The following is a 12,169-nucleotide window of genomic DNA, read 5'->3' on the forward strand; positions in this document are numbered from 1 at the left end:
GGAGCGGTGTCACGGAGGATGTGGCTGCCTTGGGGCAAGGAGGGGGAAACCCGATTAGGAGAGGGAACAGAACAGAGGGAAAGCAGGAAGGAGAAGTCAGGGCAAGCAGCTGCTTATCTGGCCCTACTGTAAGCGCTATGAGAATAGTCCTCTAAAATGCCACCATCGCTAGCTTTCCGATAAACTCATGCTTCAACTGTTAACCCCGAAAAACCTGGCCTTACTTCTTGCAACAAGCATGTATTTATGCTCATGGGAGCAAGCTAGATGGGGACCACCACCAACAACAACTTCAAACCCCCTGATGGCAGCACAGCAGCTCGGTGGGTCTCCCTGCCCCGAGATGGGCGATGCCTTGCAGAGCCCCGTACGGCAGCGGGGCGGGCAGGAGTCGGCAGGAGAGCTCGCTCCAGCCTGAGCAGGCAACGGTGCTCCCCGCAAGGAGGAAAACACCAATATGCAGCAGGGGTAAAAGCCAGAGTACTGCAAATCCCCCTTCAGAGGGGGATGGCGTAGAAGGAATCTTACTAACTCAAAAACAGAAATAAAATGCCTTTCGCTGGGAGCGTTAACATGGCACTTCCTCTCTGCAATGACTTTCTCTGCTTATTTTTAGGACTAGGGCTTATTTAAGGAAATCTCACGGGAAAGGCTTGGCTCAGCTGCCCCTTCTATTCCCAAGGAGCTGCAGTTGCTCCCCCATTTTCAGCAGCAAAGTCACCCTCTTCCCAGCTGGAACAAAGGGGTGACATTTACCTTCCTCGTTTTCTTCTCGCAGCACAACCAGTGGCAGCCTGGGCTCTCTTCTCTTCCTTCAAGATGATGGTTTTCAAAGCAGTGTCTCCACGGTGTCTCGCACAGCCCCGTAGAGCGGGTGGGGGAACCTTCCCTGCCTGCTGGCAGGAGGAGAAGCGGAGAAGTGACAGAGAGGAGATGCTGCAGCTGAACGCGGCGGCTGAGGGGAGGAGAGGGGTGATGAGAATGTGAATCTTCTGCCAAAAGAAATGAGAGCCAGAAACGTGTGGAGAGAGAGAGGGCAGGGTTAGATGGGAAGGAACAGCACTTCCCATGCCTGACAGTGTTTATGCCTTGGCAGGCGATCGCTCATGGCTCAATCTCTCTCCTCTGTCCCCACGCTTTCCCTGCTCTTATCTATCAGTAACTAGGACAGCTACTGAAGCATCAGCTGCTCCAGCAGATGAAACCTGAAAGGGAAATTTGCTGCCTGGGTGCTGGTCTATGAGGGCCAGTGGATGGTTTTCACCTTGGATTTCCAGGCAGACCTCTCAACTGCTCCATCACAGCATCTTCAAAATGACCAAGTGTCCAGTACGGTCAGGCATGGGCCAGGCACGTGGCTGCCCTCCGCATCCACAATGGGTCTGAGGGACCACAGGGGTCCCCTGCAAAGCTCTGGCATTGAAGAGCTCACAGACCTGATGGGATAAGATGTACAGCTAGCATCTTGTACGACGTGTTGTACGTGGGTGGTTACAGACCCCAGAGAGCCTTACAAACCTACGGCAACCCACAAGACGTGTGTTAACACCCAAAATTGGTACCTCCTTGAACGTCAACACGCCCACGAGCACCTCAGGGACCACAGCCGGGCTCCTGGTCCATGACATGCTGACGATAGGGGTGCAACAGCACGTTTCCCGGGCAGAGCCGTGCTGCCCCAGCTCTGCCCAGTCCTGCTGCAGCCTTGGCCACAGCTGGGGAGAAGCTGAGCTGAGGACATGGTGCAGAGCCCCGGGAAGCCATCCAGCGACTGCTCTGCGGGGGTCTGCGTGCAGCGCAGAAGAGGATGACTGCCAGCATGAGGTTTAATGAAGGACCATCTCTGCTCCCACGCCCAAAGAGAAGGGAAACATCTGCAGCCCCTGCCTTTGCTCCAGGCTTGCCCACCGAGATGCACGCCAGGTCACAGCACTGGGGTGACAGGCCTCATCTAGGACTTGTCTCACTGCTGCTGATGCTAACAGGACTGCTTTCCTCTCAAAGGGGTCCCCCAGCCCCCTCGAGGACTCGGCTGTCCCTTGACAGCTGGAGCTGCTATCCTGGTGCCAGGCAGAGTCCTGAATGGGATGTCCACTCCCTGGTGGCCCTCCTGTCCCCAGTGGGATTGCTAGCACCAGCTTCTATGTAGTAATTCAAACCCCGGGATGCTCAGACTTGCTCACTAATGAGCGCGAGGCGATTCCTGGCTCCTGCCCTCCAGGGCATTGCAGTCCCTCACGATGTTCTGCTAGCGCTCGGATGCCCCCATCATGACACATCCCATCCCAGGCCCACCTCTCCTATCTCCAGAGCATCTTTCTCCAGGAGGGTCTGGGTTATCCGCAGGCTCCCTTTTAAACTAGACACCTCCTGCTCATTTGGGACCTGGCTCTGCCACTGCCTGCTGCCCGAGGGATCTCTGCATCTCCTGATCCAGCAGGCATTGCCACCAGCCGGCTTGCTTCCTTCCCTGCAGCACCTGCATTTTGAGAGGCCACAGCCTGGCTTGCAGCTTCCTCCAAAACATGCAGCCATTGCACGGGAACCACCTTTGCAGGCTGTTGCACCTTTGTGGAGGCTGCCAAGTTCCCGTTTTCTCTGTGCATCGCCTCACTGCCCGTCTTTGTCACCAAGTATAAACTGGTGTTGCTGTGCTGCACCAGACGTCCACCCCAAACACCACCATAATCAGCAAACTCCATCTGCTTCGAAGAAGGAAGGAGGAGGTCACGGACCTTTAATTCACTGCCTGTTGAGTAAAACATCAGAAGAGGCTGGAGAGGAAGCAGGGAGCGTTTCGTAGCCATTTGCCACTGGTCACTTGCTGCCCCGATATTTGTGAACGCTCTGGAAATTTGCTACAAGTACAGTGAAGCCCCATGTTGGCAGAGAACTTGGGATGGACCACCTCCCTTCCTGTAGCAGGCAACATAAGCTAGGTGAGAAAAAGAAAGCAGCAGGGCCAAGATCTGCCCATAAAAAATGTTTATTCCTTAAAAATACAACGTTCACCTGCAGTGACACAACTATTCAGAACATTTCTTTAGAAGGGTTTTCATCTGCTTCCAGTGTAGCAAGCCTTCGGTATCAGGAGCAAGGAGAGCAGACAGCCCCACCTGCGGGCAGCCCGGTCCTGACAGACAGGTTCCTTCCACCCATTCCCGCTGCCTGCACCCAAGCGAGCCGTGCACAGGGCCCTCGCCAGCATCTCCAGCTCCAGAGCTCTCTCTGGAGATAGAGCGGATTTGGTACCTGCAGCAGCATCTCACTGTCATCCTCACTGTCTAGGGAGCCCGTCGGCAGAATGAATTTCTCCTGGTGGCAAAGAGCACACAAGGTTTCAGGGAAACCTCAGTCCCTCTGGAAGGGCCTTGGTAAAGAAAGCCTGGAGTAGGGGGAGAAGCAGGACCCAGGACTCATCTGGCCCCTACTTGCTTTTACAGCACAGAGCCATCACTCTGTAGGTCCCAGCTCCACGCCCTCCCGCTGCCCCACAGAACAGCCTGCCCTGGTCCACCATGAAACTGCAGAAGACGGTCTCAGCCACACCTCAGAGGAGCTCCCCCCAGCCACACCAGCTCCCACAGGATGGGTCTCTTGCTGGCCGAGATGGCCTGTCCAAATCACAACTCCCACCCCACACCCTGCAGCCAGCTCTCTGGAGGACTGGAGCCTAAACAAGTCTTTCTGCTGCATTAGCTTCCACATTTTAGGTTAAATCCAGTCACCGCGCCCCGCTCATCCAGCTGATCTCCTCTGGATGCAGAGTCAAGAACGTGCCTTTCCTGACTCCTGGGTGCTCTGACCATGTCTGCCCTCTGGGCTCTAAACCAGTCCAGCTTCCTAAAGTTTCTTCCCTGGTTTTCCTAAGGAGAGGTCTCTGCTGAACACCGACTACCCTGTCCTCTCTCCACCTCGCTGAACGTGGTGACTGAAGGGATAGGGGGGAATGGTGACAAGTTCCTGCCCGGTGCAGCAGGCATGTCTCCTCCGTGACCACCCCACCTTCCCAGGTGCCCTTGCATAATGGGTATGAGGCTCTGCAAGCGGAACCGAACAATGACGAGGACGATGGTTCATCTAGCTTGGAGGACTCACCAAGGCTAAGTCGGCCTATGCCCTGTGTCAAAACCGCTTCCATAAAGACGGGTCATTGTCATAGGAGACTCTCTCCTGAAGGGAACAGAAGGCCCAATAGACCGGACCCGCTTCTTAGGGAAGTCTGCTGCCTCCCTGGGGCCCGGGTTAAAGATGTGAAGAGAAAACTTCCTACTCTGGTACAGCCCTCAGATTATTGTCCATTATGGATTTTTCAGGTAGGCAGCGACAAAGTTGCAATAAGAAGTCCAAGGGCAATCAAGAGAGACTTCAGGGCCTTGGGATGACTGGTTAAGGGAGCAGGAGCACAGGCCATGTTCTCCTCTATCCTTCCAGTGGCAGAGAATGATGAGGGAAGAAACAGGAAGAGCCAGCAGAATTTGGGGGTTTTGATCATGGGTCGGTCTACACAACATCAGGCCTGCTGGCAACAGATGGGGTACACCTGTCTCAAAGGGGGAAAAGCATCTTTGCACAGGAGTTAGCAGGGCTCATTGAAAGAGCTTTAAACTAGATTTGAAGGGGGAAAGGGATAAAGCCAGGCTCGCTAGAGATAAGCCTGGGGTTGGCACGCCAATGTTTCAGGGACGGTGTGCTAGCGAGGTCCTTCTGTCTGCTCCACGGTGTGCTGAGTACACTGGAGCGCATTTGAAATGTCCCTGTACTAATGCGCACAGCACCTTAGCCATCTCAGTGAGGGTAGGGAATGGAGATCCATGCGGCAGCAAAGACACAAGGGTTGCTGATGTGTTAAAAGCCACAGAAGCACCTGAGAACAGTCATATAGGAACTAGGGCTTCTCCCCCAAAAAAGGTGGCAGGATCAATAGCCCAAGTGAAGTGCATCTACACCAATGCCCACAGCATGGGGGCTCCAGGAGGAGCTGGAAGCCGTTGTGCAGCTGGAGAACTATGATATAGTTGCAATCATGGAAACCTGGTGGGCTGACTGACACAACTGGTGTGCTGCAATGGGTATAAGCTCTTCAGAAGGGATAGGCGAGGAAGGAGAGGCAGTGGGGTAGCTCTGTATGTTAGGGAGCGTTTTGACTGTCTAGAGCTTGACGATCCAGTTGGCAGCTGGTCACAAGTGGTGTTCCCCAGGGCTCAGGATCGGGGCCAGTTCTGTTCAATATCTTTATCAATGATCTGGACGAGGGGATCGAGTGCTCCCTCAGTCAGTTTGCAGACGACACCGGGTTGGGCGGGAGTGTTGATCTGCTCAAGGGTAGGAAGGCTCTGCAGAGGGACCTGGACAGGCTGGATCGATGGGCCGAGGCATTTTACCCTGCATCTTACTAACTTTCTGCAGAGGTTTGGGGAAGAGCCTGGCATTTACTGGGAACTCAAGGAACAGCCTTTGGGAAGATTCAGGAGGAGAAAAGTTTGTGCTGCTTGTAGCACTTCCAGAAGCTCGGTCTCCAAAGCAAAGTGGGTGGAGAAATTTGGTGGTAAGCCATTACTAAAATAGAGATCTGATGTAGGCTCTCTACTCCACCCAGATCAATAGAAAATTAAATACCCTTCCCATGTAAAAAATTATTTACAGACTGACTGCAATGCACAGACCACCAGTGGCACTGCCAGAATCACACCAGGCTCCTAGTGACACTGCCTTCATCTTAGCTTAACTGTTAAACCATTAGTAGAGAAAATAGCATGAAAAAGAACCAATTGTTTGGCTCAGAGAACTGAGCCGTCTAAATCTTCTGTTTAAACATACCTCAGTTTTTTATCATAGAAATGTCTAAAAAAATGCCTTTTTTTTTTTCCCCCTTTTGGTGGTTCTAGAAACCAGAAAATGCCTCTTTGTTGTTGCTTCAGAAGACAGTCTATGGCTGTTCCTACCAGTAAAAAGAAGGTACAGGATGAGAGATTTGGGCACACAAAACACATACAACATTGGCAAAACATACAGTCAACACGCTGTGCTTAAAAATATCAGACATGAACTTTTTTCACAAAATATATTGAACAGCACTCGCCCGTTAACAAATAGCTGATCAAAGAAGCTACAGAACTTGAAGTTTCTTCCAGTGCTGCTCTGGACTTAATAGTTTCACTTACACATTATACCACCCGAGTCCGTGATGCGTGCAAGATAATCATGAACAGAGGTAAGAGGCATCCCAGGTTTTCCTGGCGAACATATCCTGCTGTTGTTTTCAGCGTTAAGTCAAAGCTCAAGTCATTTTCAATCCGTCAAAGCCACAAAACTTCCACCTTTTCTCTAGGCTGGCCCCAACCCCACTCAGCTCCTGCCTGAATGTGTTCTGGAGTCGAGTCATGAGAACTTCCACTTCCGCGGTGCAAATCTGTGAAAACAGAAGGAAAATGTCACTAAAAATGAAGTAACTGAACAGTGAGTGACCGCTCAGGCATTTACTAGATACAATTAAAGTTCAGCAAGTGAAAAACCTTTTAAGATGCTGCAAGTTAACAGTTTCAGGACATATAAAGAGTGCAAAGGTCGTGTCCACCTTATATTCAATTGCCTGCAATGGTTTTCTTATGGCAGCAGAAAAATTAAAGCCTTATTTGTTATATTCACAAGAATTCAAGATTGCTTCTGCTGTCATCCACCTCCTGGTCAGGCAGAGCATTAGGATGTATTTTTGGATAAAAACATGGATATTTTCCAGCAGTGCAGCGCAATGTGACATCCTTTGTACATGGTCTGTTGATCTACCACAGCCACTGTCTCTATTTTTAACTCCCTTTACAGTTTGCAGAGTTTGTAGCTCTGTAGTTGCAGCACTGTGAGTTTCCAGGGGCTGTGCTTTAAGCCAGGTGCGTATCGACCACGCACCTCAGCGGTGCTTCCTCCTGCTGATGTTTCTTTTTCACCCCTGCCACAGTGGATTCAGTTTGACTGTTCTGTAATGTCAAGCCTGATCCCACTTCGTGGTCTCCAATACAATGCATAACTGGATTTTCCAGGAGACAATCTTGAGTCACTTCCCCTACCATCTTTCCAAACTCATGTTCAACTCTGACCTTCTCAAGGAGGCATTACATTGTTCTTTTAATTCACTTACTTTCTGTGTATGCCAGCATGAATTACAGTTTTCAGCTAGCACTTAGCTGGGGAGAAAAGGTTTTTACTTCCAAGAGTGCAGGGTACCACTTACCACTGGGAAGACAACGTACACAGAAAGTATGTTCGCTTTTAAGCCTTCATTAGTGTGCAAGTGCATTCCTCTGAAATCCCTTTGGCAGTAATTGCAGGTCCACAGTTTCAAAACGTGCCCAACATGTGATAAAGATCAAGAGCACCTGCTTTGCAAGATGGATTTGCATTTGGTGGATGCGCTTTTGTCATCACGCTGTTCTGCAATCAGGCAGAAACAACAGTCCAAGTTTTGAGAGAGACAGAGAAACAGCACAAGCTCAGGCTGGCAATGGGTTTGGTAAGGCAGAGGTCCAGCCTAAGACATGAAACAGAGTGGACACCCCAGAAGGAGCATCATCTACACTGCCCGGCACCTGCAATGCCCACAGTGCTACAGAGAGTTTCTGTAAGGACTGTTTTGTGGCTTCAAACCACCCTCGATCTTAATTTCTGCACTGTCTGCTGACCTGCTGGCCTTCTTGGTGAGACTGATGGGCAGGGAACAGGGGAAAGATATTCCTCTTCCTTTCCTGCTGGCAGCTTCAAGAAACCAGGTTCTGCTCTCAAGTGCTCCCCCCCACTCCTACCCCACCTCAAGCCCAAAGATCTGCTAGACGTTAAAAGCAACGCCCCCAACTAATACCTAGCTCCTCCTGCAATAATCAGGAGGGAGACAAAAGAGCTAAGATGTAACCTGAAGAAGAAATGGGAAGACCTCCTTTCAAGAGACCAAGCACAAAAGACCTGTGCAAGTCAGCAGGCTGATGTGTTTACCTGAGTGTCAGCGAACAATAAAAAAGACTGATGCCATTGCAGAGGTTAAAGGATGCACTTTTCACTGGGCTTTTCTGCTAAGCTTATTGCAGAAACCTCCAGTAGCCCTTTTCTACAGTGTAGATCCCAAAGAGGAAGTGCCAGAAGTCAGATGAATGATATGATGACATTTCTTTAGGGGTTCCAAAGAAAAATAAAGGCAGCTGTTCGCCTCATAGACGAATTCAGAACTAGAATGAGAAGACAAGTTATTAGATGTGTCTTTAAAGGGCTGGAGTAAGCCTGGAAAACACAGGCCAGCAAGCCGTGCTTTCTTAGAATGGAGAAAATTCATAGAATCATTAAGGTTGGAAAAGACCTCTAAGATCATCGAGTCCAACTGTCAACCCAACACCGCCACGCCCACTAAACCAAATTAAACAGTAAGTTAAAAACAAAAGCAGCTGAAAAAGTTCCAGTCGCAAAAGATGATTCCCATGCTGGTGAGTCTCCTGTTCCTGGGGCACTTTCAGGAAGACAACCGAAGAACGGTATAGCAGAGGAGCAAGATGTAATTTCCTTGAACCTTCAAAAGCCTTTGCACAGTCCCTCCCCATTTACTCTGAAAAGGAGTCTGAAGCCAGCGATACACAGAAATACTGCAGGAGAAATACTGCAGGAAACAGCAGCTTTTTGTTGTACTAAGGAAAATGCATGAACGCTGCTCTTGTTATTGCCCTTCTTGCCCCATGCACCCAGGACTCGACCCCTCCACTTTGCACAGACCCCTGTAGCAGGGACTGTGATTCAGTGCTTATGTTTTTGTAGTACAAGGCCCTTGCACAGCACCCTCCTAAAAGTGACTTCACTGGCAGTATCAAAACAGAGACAGAAAAGGCTCAGTGAAGGGCTACAAGATCAGAAATATGGAAAAACTTTGCTCAGAGACACAAAACCAATATGACTGTTCAGAGAGAATATATACAAACAGTGGCATGGCAGATGTTATAAGATAATAAACAGTATGCAAGAGGCAGGCTGTTTGCTCTCTTCCTTAGAGGTCATAGGATAAGGGAAACAAAGGCAGCAAACTTAAACAGAATAAACAAAAATACATTTTAGATGGAGATTTTAAAGATGGAATTCACCGCTGCAAAATACAGCTACTGTCAAAGGGTTTTCTTGAATTACGAGCAGGATTACGCACGAACATTTGCAGCAAGAACATCATCTTCAACTCTGTATTTATGTTAACATTAAGCTGTGTAAGGGCTAAGCCAGAAGCTGGGTTGCTTTGAGCTACCTGATCTAGTGAAAGAGGTCCCTGCCCACAGCAGAGGGGTGGGCTAGGTGATCTTTAAAGGTCCCTCCCAACCCAAACCATTCTGTGATTCCAAGAAAGTTCACCCCTTCCCTTGTCCTCTTCCAGCAAATTATTCCAGTTAATACACACCAGTTCTTACTGTCCAGCCCCCGCACCATTCCCAGGGAGGGAGCGAAACTCTTTACCAGCCACACAGACCAAACACACTCGGGGCACAAACATACCGCCCAGGCTGGCTCAGGGAACTGGAAGTGTTGGTACACCTACTTTGCTGTCCAGACGCTGCAGGTAGGAACAGATGTACTCTATGCTTGCTCCAAATGGGTGCACGTGAAGAAACGTTGAAATTATTCCTGGGGAAAGGAACACCACAAACGTCATTCTCATGAGACAAGAGCCAGCTCAGAACACCAGCTCCCTGTTACTACTGGCACAGCACAGAGGGATCTAACTGGGCGTTTTTGGTTTTAAGTACAGTGAGGTTTGGCTCATAGACTGCAAAGGAAACAACAGCTAACCAACGCAGCTGGTTAGCACTTAAAACAGACCTCACCACTCTCACTCCTTGCCGAGTACTGGTCATGTGCCCAATGATGAACCACACTGAGATTATCATACATTTGGGGATGCAAGGCCCAAGGAGAGGGAAAGCAGAGCTCTCCTCCAGCTGTACCATCAAAGGTCAAGGAGCAGGAAAAGCCAGAAGTCAAATGGGGAGAGCAGCAGTGGCATGTGTGTCCCATCCGAACGGTTTTGCAGCACTCAGTTAAATACAGCAACCCAAGTTTGCACCCTGTCACGAAGAGACTCCTTTCCAGCTCACGGCCAGGACCATATATCAAAAAGACTGACTTGCATTTCTGACCATCATCTGCGGAAAAAAGCTGTGCCTTTGGTTTTGCCCAAAGTCCCTTCCCTCTCAGTGCAGAAACCAGCCCACGATCTGGCACAAACAGATCCATCTGGATAACAATAAATGATTTATTGTTATTCTCAAATCAGATGTAGAGGGATGGCTAAGTAGAACTTGGCTGAGCAACAATGAACTAAAGAAAATGCCTTGTCCCATCAAGAAAAGGACTTCTGTTCCTCCTTTTCAATGCTCCAGAAAATCCCCAACTACCCAGTGCTTTGGGCTGAAAAGTCATAGCATGCCATGTTAGGTTATTTTTCAATATTACTAGGAATAGGCAAGGGGAAAGGAAATAAAAAGGGTAGCAGATACACCTGCGCTGTAGATCGGAGGTCACCAATCCCTTCGTGAGCATCACTTGAAAATGCTGGCAATATTTCTCATCCCATTGAGCCCAGCCTTCTCTCCTTGCCACCTTTCTCCACCCTTCCTTCCTCCCTGGCTACAGCTTCTAAAGCTAGAAGAGCTTATCTGCTCGGGGTCCATGGCACACCATGCCTGACCTAATGGTGTGCCTTACTGCTGTGTGGGTCCACAAATGTCATCCATACTGTGAGGTGCTGCAATGCTCAAGCTGATTGAAGTCTTAGAGCCTGTGACACAGCTTAGGATCCCGTAAGGTTGATTAGGCTCTAACCAAATGAAGACAGACCCTCCTCTGTAACTCACTACCTTCAGCGATGCCTCCCAGAAGAGCAACTTGCACTCCAGTACTTGCTGACCTGGACTGTCACTACACACAAGCCCCCTTTACATGTGTGTGGCTTTGACTGAAAGGTGGACAGCACAAGATTTCCACATGAGCAATGCACAAGGTGAAACCCTGACCCCACCAAAGCTCGAGGCTTTCCTTGGTTCCAGGACTCCCACCTCCATTGGCATAACCAAAGGAACAAGAGGTGGCCAGTGGGAGCTGTGAGGCCACCTTGAAGTAAGTCCCACTCAGTCCAGGTCTCCAGCATCGTCACCAAGCCCACCAAAAGAACTTACCAACTAACAGAACTTCTCGTTCAGATTTCACAGGACTATTGCTCAATGTCTTCTCAACCGGACATTCCTTCTCCTGGCTGCACGCACAAACTCTGGATGTACTGCTGTCCTGCAAAAACCCACAGGGCCCGTTCCACACACCAGCAGCACAGCAGGCACACTTACACATCAAGCAGCAGCTTGGTTGGACTTGACAGAGGCTGTATTTTTGTCTTCCTGTTTCTGTGAGTCATTGCATTCATCGCATTGCTGTATCTACTGTTTATTTTGCAAAAATGCTTCCAACAAAGCACAGCTATGTTCATGCTGCTGTGTCTGAATTATCAAGTTAGATTAAAAGCCCATGAAGTTAAGCAAGATGCCACAACACACACTTTATCAGCCCTGTTCACTGGTATGATGTCTGCTCTAGAAGGGCCTTATTTTAAATAATAAAAGAAAAGACAGACTAGAAAGCAAGCCTTGCAGTGACTAATTCAGATGTAAACATTTATTTTTCAGATGCCTAAACTGAGGCAATATGATTAACCAAGTGCCCAATGCCTGCAAAGGGTTTAGGGTCAGGCTGTCCTTGATTTATGGTACTGAATTAAAACAGAATTTTACATAATTTATTATCCCCAAAATAAACACAAGACTGCCAGTGATGCAAAGACTTGGTGGGTGCACTAAAAGCAGGACTTCCTTTTATTCCTAAGTTTTATGCAGAATTCCAGTGGTCTGAGAGCTACAGACAGCTATAATTGGAAATAGCCACCAGTCACTAGTGAAATGGACTGGACTTGGGCCAATAACAAAGATATAATTAAACAGTTCCTTGGGTTTGCTTAACTTCTTACGCCAGTGCAATTCTGAACTACACAGGACAAACTGTGCAGTCCTGGCCTAAGCAGGCTATAATTTGCTTCTGCAGGAGAAAGTAAAGGTCTGCACTGTGGAAACGGAGCTAGCTTCAGGCTGACACAGGGACTGCAGTTCAG

The 12,169-nt window shown here is 49.2% G+C and overlaps 1 protein-coding gene across 5 annotated transcripts in view; it reads right to left on the bottom strand.

Moving 5' to 3' along the window:
* Positions 1-2,971: 2,971 nt before the first annotated feature.
* ENOX2 (ecto-NOX disulfide-thiol exchanger 2) overlaps positions 2,972-12,169 on the bottom strand; it is a 63,882-nt gene continuing 54,684 nt past the window's right edge. For all 5 annotated transcript variants that reach the window (XM_076347551.1, XM_076347549.1, XM_076347548.1 and 2 more), the window contains 3 exons: positions 11,190-11,298; positions 9,554-9,639; positions 2,972-6,412 (listed from right to left, as the gene is read on the bottom strand). In XM_076347551.1, coding sequence (XP_076203666.1) covers positions 6,281-6,412; positions 9,554-9,639; positions 11,190-11,298 — 327 coding nt within the window. In that variant the 3' untranslated portion in view covers positions 2,972-6,280. The remainder of the gene's footprint in view (positions 6,413-9,553; positions 9,640-11,189; positions 11,299-12,169) is intronic.

Source organism: Aptenodytes patagonicus, chromosome 9 (assembly GCF_965638725.1).
Source record: "Aptenodytes patagonicus chromosome 9, bAptPat1.pri.cur, whole genome shotgun sequence".
Taxonomy (NCBI): domain Eukaryota; kingdom Metazoa; phylum Chordata; class Aves; order Sphenisciformes; family Spheniscidae; genus Aptenodytes; species Aptenodytes patagonicus.